Consider the following 16,262-nt stretch of genomic DNA (forward strand, 5'->3'; position numbering starts at 1 on the left):
TCAGTTTGTCCTGTACTAAATTCATCTTCAGATGAATTCAATCACAAGAAAAGATAATGTTCAAGAATCCGAACCCAAGGGCCTCTACCTTTGGTCCAGACCAACATCCTCCCCAGAGGCCCCAAGCCCAAAGGTGGGTCTTGGATGGTAGCTGGCCATCAGCATTTTTTCTTTTAATTTCTTTAAGAGATGCTGACATCAAAGGTTGAGATTCACTGCTTTTAAAACCAATAAACTTTGGGAGTTAATTTTGACAGGAAAGTACATGTAACAACTTGTATTTCAGTCTATCACCATGTACCCCAAACTACCCCGTTTGGCTTCTCAGAATACTTGGGCCTCCTTCCAGTTCATCCTCCATATTGTAGCCAGAGTGATCTTTTTAAATTATAAATATCATCTTGCCATCTTCCTTCAAATCCCTGCTTAAAACACTATAATGACTTCCCATTGCTCTTAGGAGAAATGTCAAAATCAGAAAATCAGCCTACAAGTCCTAAAATGTCATTTACTCCCCTTCAGTTTCATTTTGTAATGTGGTCCTGGTGTGCCTATATCTTCCACCTCCTTTAGCTGTGCCACCCACTTCTGCCACACGGCCCTTACACATCTGTTCCCCCTGAGCCCATTGCCTGGACAACTCACCTCCATCTGCTTGGTTAATTTATTTATTTTCTTTAGGCCCTCTCAGCTTAGATATCACTTCTTCTGGGAAGCCTTCCTTGGTGTTCTCAAGCAGATCAGAATTCCAGCTCTTCACCTCTTACTGTCGTACACGTTTCTAATGCTGTGCACTCTCCTTCATATTATCCCCTGTAATAACATTTTATTTATTTGTGAGATTATTTATATGAAGTCCATCTGTCTCACTAGTAATCTGTATGCTCCTGAAAGCCCAGACCACATCTGTTTTGTTTGTTTGGTTATAATTTACTTACCAGTGTTTTCCCATTTAGTATCTGACACAAGACAGACACTCAGTAAATATCTGCCGGTTGGTTGGTTGGTTGGTTGGTTGGTTTGTTGGTTGGTTGGTTGGTTGGTTGGTGGAATGACCAGAGAGCGAGTTAAAGCCAGGCAAGCATGCCTAATCAAATAGTGATCTAGGACTTCGGCTCTCTTCCCTTTGCCCTGTTTCTTATATTCTGAAAGGAGTCGCAATCCTTGCCTCAGATGGTAATTACAGCCCAAGGAAGCCAGAGGCTGATGATTTCCAAAAGTGATGGATGAGCCCAAAGTGATGAGTTATGGTGGTATTAGGCTTGCCAAGCACCTGACAGCCTCTGAAGGCAAAGGCATGGGACCCCATTTGTTCTACTTGAGCGACCAAAACCACAACAACAGGGATGAAATCTGCTGCCTTGAACTGTCAGAACTGGCTCCTTGATGCTCTTGTCTCCTGGTATAAAGCTCCAAACCCAGAGACCTACGTGCACATCAGGAGGCCCTGGATAATTCCACGCCTTTGCCTATGGCGGCTCTCAGGTGTGTGGTAAGTTCGATACATACACGTATACTCAGATATGCCCTAATACCTGGCCTAATACTCTAAAAGTCTGACTCCTCTATAACAGCATCGCTACGGATGCATAGTCCAAATACTGTATAACTCCCTCCTTTCACCTATTAAATGCATGGAGAATATCATCATGAGTGGAGAATTCGGAATGCTATCAGGCCAAAAGAGCAGCATGACAGAGGTCCTTCCTTCTGTCTTCTTGCAAATGGTGATTCCTACCTGATGTCTACTCTGTCCTGACAAAGAACACTCAACACTTCTCTCTCTCTCTCTCTCTCTCTCTCTCTCTCTCTCTCTCTCTCTCTCTCTCTCTCAGAAACGATATTGCTTATTTTATTTCATGGTTAACCCTAGGTACTCCTGATATTTCCCTGAGAACGAATTGATTGAAAGGTGGGCTCTACCTCCAGCCCAAACCTAGGGTTGGCTGGCTTGAAAATCCAGAAAACATGGGAGTGGAAACTGACCACAAACAGAATGAGAAATTGATCAGTCCAATTTGGTTGTCCAACTGAAGGACAAGTCAGCAAGAATGGTTGACATTTATATTTATTAGTGAAGGGAATTCAAGTATTTGCACAAAGTCTAGGCTTGTGGATGTCTCTTTTGTAGTTCTGAATGGACTTTCTTTTTCCTACCCTAGGGGGGAACTTTTGCCCATGTCCTTCCTTAGAGTGAGCTGTCGTATCCCCGCCACGCAATGCTTGACTGGGCATAGATCAGAAGAGCAGGTCACATAGATTCATAGGATTGGAACTGATTTTCCTTTCCCTGTGAATTACTCTTTTAAATGTCAGCATTTTAAACTTGGCCTTTTCAAAAAATATGATACCATATGAACCTTACTTAATCGAAAATACATGTCTAGTTCAAAGTTGTCTCCCCCCAAAAATAGGAAAAGCTAGCAAAATAAACAAACCAAAAAAAATGTGTTAAAGTATGGGCTGTGTGTGAGGCAAGCTGGTTTTTGTCAGTTGGATCTAAGAAACTTTGTTCCTTAAGAATCTTGACTGTAATTCCAAAGGTTATTTTTCACATGTCTGGGATTTTATGAATCAGACTCTACCTTCTCCTGCAAACGCGAGAGAAATTTAGAAGCCTGTGATCCTAATCAAGCTTTAAAAGGGGCATTGCAAGTCTTCTACAGTTGCATTGTTTTTTGCAGTCATTTGTTTTGGTATAGAATTTTACAGATTACTAAGCTCTCACATATCTTTTATAATAACTCTTTGAGTCAAGACAGGAAGGTATTAGGTCCATTTCATAGATTAGGTCTCTGAGACCAAAGGAAGCTGAATGACATGCATGAAAATACCTAGATTGTGAATGGCACACGAGAACTCAAGACTGATGGAGTTGTCAGTGCTTTACCCACGTACACTGAATGAAATGCAATCCAAAGAGATGGGTTCAAATCCCAGGACTGCTGCTAACTAGCTTTGTGAATCTTGAACAAATGATTAGACCTCTCTTGACTGCAGCTTTTTGATCTGTAAGACGGATGCACATTGCCTGCTTTTCTCTCCAGATTAAGATTCTATGAAGAATAAAATGAGATCATTTTGACAGTAAAATATACTGAACTATAAAAGAATTCACTACCATTACCTTAAATAACAATATGACTGAGTCTAATGCCGTATCAGTTGTAAGACAAGGTGTCTTCTACCCTTCCTTCATCATGGTTAGGGAACAAGAAATAACGAAGGGTGCTTAGGGGTCTTGAACACATGGGAAGAGGTCCATGACCATGTCAGGTTAGTGGACTATTTCAAACTGAGTGTACACCTTTCTTTTCTTTCATTCTTTCTTTTTTTTTTTTTATGGCATAAGACTATAAACAAAGCCTTCAAAGGCATTGAATATCAAATTGGAAATGATAATCAAACACTTCATTTTCCAAATCTGGAAACTTTGGATTGTCGATGCCCTTCAGGTTTGGAGAACATCCATCTTAGTAAATGTCTGTCTGCCAGGGAATGTCACCAGGATTCTGTCAAACACAGACAGATCCTCCCAGCTGTAGGAGAGAGCCAGGCTGCCTCTGTGCCTGAGCCAGAGACCAGGACAACCCAGCCCCTAGAATAGAAACAGCCAAGCACAGATTTCCCTTTCCTCTGATGTCGGGCTGTTTTTCAGGGTGACGTGCAGAGGACATTCATCCAAGTGGACTTCGGCGATGGCATTGCAGTGTCGTACGTCAACCTTAGCTCCATGGAAGATGGGATCAAACACGTCTACCACAACGTGGGCATCTTCCGAGTGATCGTGCAGGTGGACAACAGTCTCGGGTCTGACAGCGCCGTCCTGTACTTACATGTAACTTGTATGTTATTACTGCTGTTGCTTTATGACGTAATTTAAATATTGTGTCCTTTTAAAATGGAGTCCAAACTTTCATATCTAGACGCTTTCTATGTAGCAGAAAAGGAAAGGAGAATAAGAGAGCTGAGTAGGGAGCATGTAAAAAGAAAATTAGGGAGTGGAATTTGAATGATCCTGGATTCCAGGTTGCTTCAAATTGTTTTCACTGCACTGACTATGCCTCTTCCAGATGCCTCTAAGATACAGCACCTGTGTCTGGGGGCGAGGCCCAAGCACCTTGCTGAGCTCTTTGATTGAATATGAATGTGTCTTTTTTTGGGCGGGAGGGTCAGAAATGTTCAAAAACAAGCTGCACGTATGGTCCAATCTGATGCATTGAGAATTAGCACAAGGAAAGGAATTTCTCCCTATCTGATTATTCTTCTCCCATATTATGTCTTGCTATTGATATTCTTTTAGACTGTTGCTCTCTTTTTTTTCAAGTGTGTTTCTTGGGCTTTCTCTGTGGATGATTTGTTGTTAGACAGAAAATGATATAGAGGGAAAGAGCGTAACCTATGTAAAGGTTATACACCAGGAAGTAGTTCCAAGAAATGTTCAAGCTTTTCTCCCATTGAGGAATCCAAAGGTCTCTTCATACTCAGTATGAAGAGACAATGATAATTCCTAAGTCGTGTTTAGCAAAAACAGTGCCATGAATGCCTCTTAGGGGAGGTGTGTGAGGGTCCCTAAATAGGCAAGATTCCCCATTTGCCAACTCCACCTTCCTCTTTACAGCTAAAGGGTTTTTTGTTTGTTTGCTTTTGTTGTTTATTCTTCCTGGGTGCCAGGCTTTATGCTAAACAAGCTGTTTGTGTGTATGAATGATGTCACTCCTCCAACGAACCCTATGAAGTATAGGTACTAATAGAAACCCAACTTGCAAAGAAGCCAGCAAAGATGCTTCCAAGTAAGAGGCGTGTGTGGAGTTTAACTCAAAAAAAAACTGGAGGTTCCGAGAGCTTAAATAACCCATTTGGAGTTGCAGACCTACTACCTGGCAGAGCCAGGTTGCAGACTCAGGTCTGTCTCCAATCCCAGCTTTTGATCATTAAGGTCATTGTCAGGGCCATCAGGGGCTTAGGGTTAGAGGAACTGAGTTTCCCCCAGCCCTGATCCCCCCTCCACATCTTTGTAGGTCATCCTGAAGGAACATGAATACTTAAGTTAGAAACAGTGTATTTGCTGCACAAGTACATTGAGTTCACGACACCTTCCATACGCCCCCTTCCTGCTGTCTGCCACCCCTAAGCTGTCCTGTATAGAATTTCTGGAGTTGCCTCTTACCAAGAAATAATCTCAACTGATGATATCATTGGAAAAATCATAAAACTTCCAAAAATATATCACAAGCATTGGTTATTATTAGCAAAAATAACTTGCAACACAAATGACAATACATTTGCTGAGGTTGGCCGCCTACCTGGCAGCGTATCATTTTCCACAGCTTATTCTGTAACAGGGATTTTTGTGAGAGAGCTGCTCCCCTTCAGAATTAGTCATTTTATTCCACATTCCCTATACATATTAAACATCTACCACACTCTAAGCACATGTAGATACTGATTTAAAATTCAGCAGCAGCTTTTTGTCTCAGTTTTCCAGAGTCTCTCATTGAGGTCATCCACAACTCACTACCCTGGTCACCCTGGGGACTCGTTCCCACCCCTAAAAAGGATCATGTCCCTGAGGGGTTCCTCTCCCGGGTTTACTAAATTCTGGGAAGAAAAACAGCCCAGAGCTTGCCTCTACTCAAGCTTAAAAGTTGCTGAAGCCACGACTTCTAAAAGAAATGAGCTTCTCTGTTCACTTGCATTTTTTAAATTTTTTTTTGTCTCATTAGCTTAGTTGAGTAGCTAAACGATTTGACCTTAACCGTAGTGAAAGATGATTTGTAATGGAAACTTTTGTGTTCCGTATTAATTTTGTTAGACTCATCTTGGGTTCAGTGGTTGGATAAGCATGCCTCACAGAATACAACCGCTTTCTAGGCCTGACCTTGGGGACAAGAATTAACTCTTTTGTACTAACTATATTATCAAGGATTATTTACAAACGTTCATTAACTCACATACATCTAAAACCCATGTCATGAGCAGTTTCAACAGGTTCTGACACCTCTGCTTAGTGCCTCTCTCCTACAGGACCCATTTTGCCTAACTACGCACACGAACTCCTGCCTATCCCAACGCTGTATCACGACAGGCAACACTGCCCCTTTCTTTCAGATGGAGGAAACAAGGATTGGAGAAGTACCATGACTTCGACATTATTTTACACTGACAGGAAGTCAGAAACAGACCATAATTGATTCACACTTCCCCGGATCTCAAACCTGAAGGGTATCATGGCAGTTTTTGGTGCCACAGTGCCAGGATCGGGGAGCTGTGTGTGGCTTTTAGGTAAAATAAGAAATGAGCATTGGACTGAGCTGGGAGTTGTAAGGTCCAGATGCTGGCCTGAACTCCTACACAGGTCACTCTTTTTCTCTGAGCCTAGGGTTTTTTCTGTATCATGTGAGGAAGGTACATTTTGTTACAGGTTCCATGGAGCATACTACTGTGTTTCCCCGAAAATAAGACCTAGCTGGACAAGCAGCTCTAATGCATCTTTTGGAGCAAAAATTAATATAAGACCTGATATTATATTATTATATTATATTATATTATGTTATATTAAGACCCGGTCTTATATTATAATAAAATAAGACCAGGTCTTATATTAAATTTTGCTCCAAAAGACGCTTTAGAGCTGATTGTCCAGCTAGGTCTTATTTTCGGGGAAACACATATGCTGCGCACTGTCAACTGGTAAAGCTTGATTTTCCATTATCACAAAACAGCCTGTGCATATGTGCTTAGTGGGTTCTGAGCAGCAAGTCTTGACTCAGCTTGCCAAGCCTGCCCTCTGTCCCTCTCACTCAACACTCCTCCCCCGCTGCCTGGGGTTCTCTCCCCTCCCGCCTTGCTGGTCTTGAACACACTCCCTCCACTCTCCAGTTCAGAAGGAGATTTGATTCCAAATAAGAGGCTTTTAAATAGGGGTTTGCAAAGGTCATCAGAAACAAATGGAGATGATGTTCTAGCTATAAGTTTCCCAGGAGTGGGCTGGCAGCTCTCACAGGGCAGCTGGGGAATCTGTTGTAGCCTGACAGTTGGAAATTCCTTGGGGAAAGTATTCACTGTGCTCCGCTTCTTTGCAGACTAATAAGACACATAGCGCAGGCAGTGTTGCCTTGGTGGGGGCAGAGAATTTAGAGAACATGCAAGATTTCTGTTCAGAAAGCTATCCTATCTAATCCAGTCATGCAGAAAAAAATCACTGAAAACAGTTAATTTGCAGAATGGAGGGAAAAAAAATGAAGTGGATGTTCTAGTTCTTCCCAAACCTCTCTCTTCAACTACTTCTTTACGCAGCTGTCACTTGCAGATGTCTTTCTGTCCCCATCTTAGAGTAGTGATCAGTTTCTTGAAACCTGTGTAACGTTGCAACTTTTCACATGATCGTTATATTGGCCTGCAAATATCATACTCGAGTTTTGTAAAGTGTGGTTTAATGAGTCCCCTGCCCCAAAGTTACATGACAAAAATGTAGTGTCCTGGGCCCCATCACAGACCTACTGAATGAGAACTCCTGGACTGCGGCACCATAATCTGCTTTGAACAGGTTAGAAGGGTCCTTGCGAACACTGACGTGTAATTCTGTTTTAGGATCTCAGCTTTATACTCTGAATTACTGTTATTTCTTCTAGTGGATTTTTAAACATTTCAGACAATCAGCAATATAATGCATATACAATATTTAATTTGATGGTCAGAGGCCTCCAGAACAAATTCTAAAGGCAGGTCAGTGCATGTGTGCGCGCTCACACACACACACGCGCGCGCGCGCACATGGTGTTTCCTGCAGCACAGGAGGGCTAAACAAGAAAAGAGGAGGGAAACCCAATTACCCAAGTATTTCTGCAGTTCCCTCAACCACCTTGCCAGGAAGATTCATACGGAGTGATGCACTGCCACCTGCCGTCCCTTTTGTGTATCACAGGCACCTGTCTGCTGAAGCTGCATCACCAGCTTGTTCAGCTCCGGGCTTAGTGGAGCCAGCCAGCTGGAAGCCTCCAGGGGCTGGAGGTTCACTTCTGCAGCTCTGTTAGGGCAGACCATATCCCATGTGCAGAAAAGAATTCATAAAAGATAGGTTTTTGGGGTGGCAGGAACTAGGTATGTTAAACATGTAAGAAGTCAATGAATGCCAGAGGATGTGGGCATCTGAAGGATAAATTCCACACATTGGTCTGAATGCATAATTGTATAAACATGCAGGAAGGAATTCATGAAAACACACCTATGCATACTGCAAGGCAGGCCTGCTCTGTCCTGAACACCTCCTAGATCTCATTGGCGTCCACTTGTTCCCTCCCTCTCTCCACCTGTACCCTTTGGGCTTTCTTGCTATTTCTCAAACATGGGAAGCCACATCCTCCTCAAAGTCTGTGCACTTGCTCTACCCTCACCCTGGAGCATATGTTTTATTCTAGGTGCCGGGGACACCTGGCACTTGGTGCAGTGTATGTATTGTTGAGGGAGGCAGGCACTGAGCCCATAAAGTAGCAAGGTGGATCAGAGTAGGGATACGTTAGAGGCAGGAAAGTCGCAAACGAGTTGTAGTGGTCCCGGTGAGAGGGCAGCTCAGTGCAGGAACCAGAGCAGGACTGGGGAGGGTGAGCAGAGCTCTACAGAGATACTTATGAAGCCAAATCAGTGGTTTCCTAAGTGGATGTGGGTGGCAAGACATAGGAATGTAGGTGGACTTTCAGCTTCTGGGATGGGCCCCGAGGTAAACTTTGGTTTTATTCATTAAGATATGGAGAAGACAAAATGGGGACTGGGGGGAAATAATGGGTTCCCCAGGAATATCCGGCTGCTAATTGAGTCTGGAGTCAAGAAGGTGGCTTGAGAGCCCTAAGCGTGTAGTGTATGATTGAAGGTCAGGGTGAGGATGATATTGCTCAGTAGAAGAGTATATGGAGGGAGAAAAAGGCCAGACACTGTACTCTAGGAAACGAATTTCATAAAGGGCAAGCCAAGGAAGAGGCAGTGATTAAACCAAATGGAAAGGTCTGCGGTGCCACTTTCTTCTCTGCCTCCTAGACTAATGGTGGGGGTAGTAGATTTTTGTCCTGTTCAGCCTGGAAGGAACTGCATTTTGACTGGGAACAAAAAGAAGATCAGGGATCATACGAAAGGTTCTAGTAGTTCTCTACGAAGAGGATATTCATATTTTATGTGTTTGTTCATCTGATTAAGTTTTCTGGTTTAATGGCCTCCGTAAATAGAATCATCCTTATTATTATTATTTTTTTGAATTGAGCTCATTCTGAGAACCACAGAGCTCTCTCTACCCACACATGATTCTTTTGTGCTGGACATGCTTAAGTCAACACCAAACACAATTTGTTCTGTGCTTACCTAATCAGGCAGCTTTAGAGACATGCACATACAGACACATACAAGTACTCATGTGCACTCTCGCACACTAACACACGCTTTTACACACACAGAGATCGTTAAACTCCAGTAAATAGTAAAGGATAATTATATGTAGAGTGGTTTGGGGCTTTGTTCCGCAGTCCCCTGCTCCCCCACTGCCCAACACGGATTCTGTGAAAGTTTCACAATCCTGGTTTGCCACCAAGGGTATAACCTCTTGGAAAGACAGCATCTCTCCGTGAAATCCTATACTATGCCTGTTCATTTAAGGACTTCATAAATTACTTGTATATTGTAAAACTTGTACACATAAATAACTCCAGTTCTAGGCCTGGAAGAAAGTCAGTAAATGGAAAATGTTGAGACACAATCATTCCCACTATATCCCTTTCTCCAAAGTAGAAAAAGCACCTGCGCACTTCCCTCAGGAAACATCACTGTGATGTTTCAGAGGCTTCCAGGCAGAATATGCATTCTCTTCAGAGCAGGGAAGGAAAAGCAAAGCAAGCTCTTCTCTCTCTGTGCCTCTTCTTTTCTCTTGCGCCTCAGGTCCCCTGGAGCACGTCCACCTGTCTCTTCCCTTTGTCACCACAAAGAACAAAGAGGTCAACGCAACGGCAGTGCTGTGGCCCAGCCAAGTGGGCACCCTCACTTACGTGTGGTGGTACGGAAACAACACGGAGGTGGGTCGGCCTTCCCCTCGGGGCCTAGGGCAGCTCCGCTCAAACTGGCTGAAGCCAAAAAAGGAATGAAATGGCTTATTTAACTCAAGAGTCTGTGGGTAGGCCTCGCTGCGGGGCCAGCAGGCTCTTTGTGCACCAGTTATCTCATCAATCTGTGCTGTTTGTCTCGCTGTCTTTCTCTGCTTCTCTGTCTCTCTGTCTCTCTCTCTCTCCGCTCCGCCCCCTGCCTCTTGCCTCTGCCTTCCTCTGTGTTGCCGTTCTTCTCCAGCTGGACTTGCCTTTGCAGTGACCCTTAGCAGCAGCTCGGGCTCTATACCCTCGCAGCTGAGCGGAGAAAGTAACTTTCCAAAAAATTCTAACACAAGTCCTGGAATGGAGTATCATTGGCTCGGCCTTGATCACATGGCTGGGGGTGGAAAGAGAGGTATTAAAGTCAGCCTCCTTAGAACCACAGGGACCAAGACAAGGGAGGGGATGGTCCCCGAAAGGAAAAGGGGTGAATGGATACTGGTCAGGCAAAAGCAACCCCTAAAGGCCCATTGCCCCCAACCCCTAAATGCTCTCTCACCCTGTATCCGACAGATCTCTCCTTTAAGTCAGCTTTCCCATTTATGTTTTCCCAACACATTTCCTGTGATCAAAAGTCAGCAGCCATTTTAAAACCAGTAAAATCCTTACCCTCATTTACTCTTAAGTCCCTCATTTTGCAAATGAAGAAAAGCGAGGCTGACACTGACGAAGGGACTTGCTCCAGTCTCGGATTCAGCTGCTGCACGCGGAAGCCAGATCCAAGGCTCTCCGATGCCTCCATGAACGTTATTCTTCTCACACCAGGCAGCATGCTCTGCTTCAGTGTCGAAATCACTCCATTCTCAGAAACTGAAACGTGCCTCCCCATTTAGTCAGGAGGACCACGCTACCCACAGCCTCCCTCCCCACAGGGCCCCGGGACAGACTGCCCTGGATTGGAGAGGCCCTCCTTCTTTCAGCATTGTGGCTTTCACTTGATGACTTTGCTCTTCCAATGCAATGCATTTTATTTGAATGCAAATCTTTTTCTACCCCAGAGCTGAATGTTGGCTTTAACTGGAGACATACTCATAATTTTGCACAGGCCAGGAAGGAACCTCCCTGGCCCTAGACCCTGCTGCAAGCCTGACAGTGGAAGGACTCTCTTCCCGCTGCTAACATAACTAAGCTGAAAAGTAGCCATTTCTTTATTACTTCCGAAATGATGCATGTAAATTCAGCCGAAATTAGGCCCACTACCCACAGTGGAGGAACAGAAAACTTTGTCACTCTTCTGAAAGCTAGTACTGGAAGGTGAAAATATGAAACCACTTTTTCGATGTCTCCTATTATTTACCTTTCAGTAGAAAACCGAATTCTCAACAGACCATGTTGAGTAGACTTCTTGTGCTGCCTTTAGTCTTCTCTTTGCCATACAGGGAGTTAAATGAATTTTGACTTTAAAATTAATTAAGAAAAGACAGGAATGAAATGATTGCAGGGAGTGAATTGAGGAAAGTCAGTAGGCTAATATTTTTTTCCTTTAGGGCCCCCGTATCCAATTGTATTACAGGCACAACTCCAAATCTTTTCTTTCTTATCTTCTTCTTCTTTTTTTTTTTTTTTAGTCCTCAAACCACTGTCCAATTAATACTTGTTTCCAGAGCAGCTGCTTCCAGGAAATTGCTGATAGGGCTTCTCAAAGGAAGCCGAGCCACACCAGGCCACGCCTGTGTAACTAGTGTGGTGTTGGCGTCCATGGTTGCTGTGTTCCATTATAACTTGTTATAAACATACACTCTGGAGGTAAACAACTGGCAGCTGATAGATTTCCAGTGACTACTGCTTAAATCTGGATTAATATAAGCCCTCTGTTTTGGTCTGATTTGAACGTTTCCTTGGGTTAAAAGATCTGCTTGACACAAATAGGTTATCCATAAAGATGTATTAGGTTGGTGCAAAAGATTTAGAAGGTTAAAAATCATTGCAAAAAACTGCAATTACTTTCACACCAACCTAATACACAAGTACATTCATAAAGATGTACGTATGAACATATATCCCACCATCAAGTGGGATATCAGTCTTCCTAGCCCTCAATTAGTGTGGTACGGGAAGAGAAGTGTCAAATTCACAAGGAATGGGCAGAGCTGCTTGGAGTCTTGGCTCAACTAGCCCCTTTCTGGCCTGCACTTGAGATGATGAGTAGGTGTAGACGGAGTCAGTTGCACTGGGTTCTCCAGATGGAGCCTGCACTGATTTCAGTAGCTTGTTGGTGGCTCAGAACTAGCTATCTCATCTGAGAGTGAAGAGCTTCCCCCTCACTCTGTGCCCTTGTTTATTTTAGCCCTTGATCACCTTGGAGGGAAGCATATCATTCAAGTTTACTTCCGAAGGGATGAACACCATCACAGTACAGGTCTCAGCAGGGAATGCCATCCTGCAGGACACCAAGACCATCGCGGTGTATGGTGAGTGCTCCGTCTTTACTGAGCCGCCCTCCTGCTCGGATAGGGTCATTTGGTACCACGGTTGCCCGTGGCCACCGAGGTTAACCCAGTTTATGACCCAGAGCACAAAGGGCAGTAGTTGAGGCAGAGCTGAGTCAGGTCTGGTCTCCTCCTTTGGGGAAGATGTGGTTCACCAGCAAAACTGTGGTCACAAGACCCCTGAGGGTTTATTGTTTTGTTTTCTCACCGTGACTGGTGCCCATGGAGCTACCATTCGCTCACTCACCTCGGGTCGGGGAGAGTGACCTTCATTATGTGTAAGGCTCTTTCATTCCATTTGGTATTTTGGTGGTGTTTGAAGAGCACAATCCTGTTCTGAAAGAAAATGGTGAATATTGAGGCTCTTTTTAAAAGTTCAACTTTTAAAGTCTTGATTATTAAGAGGAATCTACCAATGTATAAATAGTCTGAAAATCTTTCCACAAAACTGTATCCAAAAATAAATAAATAAATAAGTTCTGCTACACGAAAAGCAATGGACGGGTCCTATCAAGCAGATTGGCATGCGCCATCATAGACTGGACATTGGTTTGAACAATTTTGCAGTCGATTGGGGAAATTGAATACGGTCAGAGTAGTGATGGGATGAAAATTTACTGAAGTGGAAAGGTGGAATTATCGATTGAAAATGGGAGATTGAAAAAAACAGTTCATACACATTGATCTCATTTGGGGAAATATTTTCTGCGTAGAAAGCTATTCAGATGGATGCACTAAATGTTATGAGTGGATGGTAGAAAATGTAAACTGTAATGTTAATATGGAAGTGGTACAAATACAGTAAAATGGAAAAAAAAACCCACAAGAATTTAAAAGAAGATAGATAGAGAAAGTAAATACTGTGCAGAAAGAGAGAGTATGAGAGAGGGATAAAGTGAGGGGAGGAGAATGAGATAGATAGATAGATAGGAGAGGGGGGGGCAGATACTAGCTTGTGGTCCAGATAATATCAATTGCCCCAGTTCCAGAATTAATTGATTCTGACTCAGGTTCTGTTTTTCATTTCTCATCTTGCCAACTTGACCTTCAAATTCAGAAAGTAATTTGTAAGCAACTTTGAACATGTCTCAGGATGACATTCCTCGCATGACTGGGTGTTAGATTTCATAGTTTCCTCCCTCCCCCACCCCAAGAGGCGTGATAAGCCCAAATCGTAAGTGAAAATAAAGCAGGATGAGTTTTCCTCACAAGGTCCCATCAGTGAGGCAGCCTCCCTGATGGCCAAAAGGTGGCCAAAAGGTGGCCAAAAGGGAGGAGAACTTTTGTCTCTTCCCTTCTCCATCTCCTGTCTACACTCTGGGATGCACTGAATCTTAACAATGCTAGCATAGGGTAGATGATATTATTGCTCTCATTTTTTCAGAGAAGTAACTGACTGACCCAGCTAGTAGGTCGTGGAGCTGGGCTTCCAACCCAGCCCATCTATACCAGGGCCCATGCTCTGAAATCACCCTACTTAGCTGTCTCTTCCACCTGCCGTTCTCTTTCCTCTCTTTTCTTCCTGGATGTCACTGGTGTCGCTAATGGGCACTGACCCATCAGCCCAGCAGATGTCCTCTTGGTTAAGCGTATCAGCAACCTTCTCTTTAGAACCTTCTCTTTAGGCAGAGAGAACTCTAAATCTAGAAGGTCTTTGGGCTTATCTGGTCCAACTACTCATTTTACAGATAGGAAATTATGGCCCAGAAATGGGAAATGACTGACTAAAAGTCATTGCACTGTTCAGTGACAGATCCAGTGACAATAATGTGTTGGAAGTGGTAGGAATTAACATTGATGACACTCTTGCCAGCATCTGTTCTAAGCACTTGATATATATGATGTGTTTTCTTGAACAGGCTTATGAGACAAACTTATGAGAAAGATGCTATAATTATCCTTGTTTTACAAATGGGAAAATATGAGATAAGTATAATCAACAGAGCCTAAAAGTCTGAATTCAGAGGGAATGTTTCTAACCACTTTCCACCCCCTTGCTACTCTGAGTTTTTCCTCTTCCTAAAAATCTCTGTAAAGGCATCATCTGAAAGAGAATCAACCGGGTTATCTTCATTTAAAAAGGTCTCTTCATTAAAAGCTTGAGCAGGGGAAGTGATCTCCTCTAACCAGATTCCTGAGCCATCAAACATCCCTAATTTGTCTTTAGTCAGATGAGTTTCCCAGAGTTTCAAATGTATGACTAGAAAATTTTAATGACATTTGTGACATATTAAAGGCCAATTGCAGCACAGGGAGTTAGGCAACATTGAACTCAACTAAAACAAAAGGCAGGGAGAGTTATAAACTTTGGGGTGAGCTAGTGGAGAAGTACTGGAGCACTACAGGGGTGATTATCAATGTGATTAGGCCATCTGTGTTTGCTAATTGGTGCTTATGGAAGTAAGGCTCCTACCCTCCCAGAGGCTGGAGTCCTGTCTTCTTGATGATCACAATTCAAAGAGATGTCTCCCAGGTTGTTGAGAAAGCCATTCCTGGTTTATGGAAGCTTTACATCACAAAGAGAAAAAATTTACAATTGCGTTTTCCAAAGTGATAGAATGTATCTCTCTCAGCAGCTACCATATAGATAGATAATATAGATATGGATATGTATGTGTGTGGATATATATTATTGGTATTTCCCTTTGCAGTCCTCCCGCATGCATCCCTTATTTGTTGACTAGACTTAAGTATAACTTTTCTCAGCCATTCTCCCTCCCTGCTCTGCTATTTAGCATGCTAAGTAATTACAGAGGGAGTTGTATCATTTTTCTCATCTGTGTCCTTTTATGCAGATAAACATCTTCCTTTTTAGATAAAGTTTCTGCAGTTTGAGAAGACGTTCTAAGAAAGTGAAACTGACGCATAAACTTGTATCTTCAAAGTGAAAAGTTAGGACTCAGTGGGTGCTATTTGCCATGCTACTAACTAGTGTGCATTTCCTTACTCTCTATGGGAACTGAAGTGGTGATATTCAGATAGGTGATCAGAGACTCATACAATAGTCAAACTTTGGAAAATACATCTTTGGGATAGCCTGCCATCGGTCCACACCTGATAATGTAAGAGTCGTCAGAGCCTGTGTCCGAGAAGATTTAGCATTGTTAGGAAATGCACAGGTGGGCTTTTATATTTCCTGAATGTGTAATCGGCATTGACAATGTTGCTGAACCCCTGCTGAAACACAAGCACATGCTTCAGACAAGAAAGAAACATATGTTGAATAAGTAAAGGCAGAAATTACAGAGAGCCTCCACTGTAATTTATTCAACAAAAAATTAAGTGACTCATAGACTAATTGAAAATCTACCATGAACTGAGTACTATTTCAAAGGGGCCCAGGGCACAATGCCCATCCTCATTGAGCTTATATTCCAGTGGGAGACAGACAATGAAAACAAAATAATTTCAATAGCAAGAAATATGAAAAGGACAAATGAGGCGATATGAGGAAGGGTGTTTGAGTTGGTGAAAGGGAGGATACCTGAGGTTGCTGGTGGCAAAGGCTTCTCCTTGGAGAGACTGATGGATGAAAAGGAGTTGAGAATGCAACAATCTGGGGAAGTGGAAATGTACTAACGTGGGAAGGAGCATGGCAAATAGAGGAACAGAGGGAAGGACAGGGTCCTGGAGTGCATGTCCTTACCCAGCTTAGAGAAGAACGTGGAAGTTTGTGGCAATCGCATAGAACAGTTCACGATGAGCCGTG

The 16,262-nt window shown here is 43.1% G+C and overlaps 1 protein-coding gene across 3 annotated transcripts in view; it reads left to right on the forward strand.

Annotated features, from left to right (window-relative positions):
- The window catches only part of SORCS1 (sortilin related VPS10 domain containing receptor 1), a 467,290-nt gene that overhangs the window by 413,615 nt on the left and 37,413 nt on the right, over window positions 1-16,262 (forward strand). For all 3 annotated transcript variants that reach the window (XM_033130825.1, XM_033130827.1, XM_033130826.1), the window contains exons 19-21: window positions 3,659-3,845; window positions 9,922-10,055; window positions 12,412-12,535. In XM_033130825.1, coding sequence (XP_032986716.1) covers window positions 3,659-3,845; window positions 9,922-10,055; window positions 12,412-12,535 — 445 coding nt within the window. The remainder of the gene's footprint in view (window positions 1-3,658; window positions 3,846-9,921; window positions 10,056-12,411; window positions 12,536-16,262) is intronic.

Source organism: Rhinolophus ferrumequinum, chromosome 16 (assembly GCF_004115265.2).
Source record: "Rhinolophus ferrumequinum isolate MPI-CBG mRhiFer1 chromosome 16, mRhiFer1_v1.p, whole genome shotgun sequence".
Taxonomy (NCBI): domain Eukaryota; kingdom Metazoa; phylum Chordata; class Mammalia; order Chiroptera; family Rhinolophidae; genus Rhinolophus; species Rhinolophus ferrumequinum.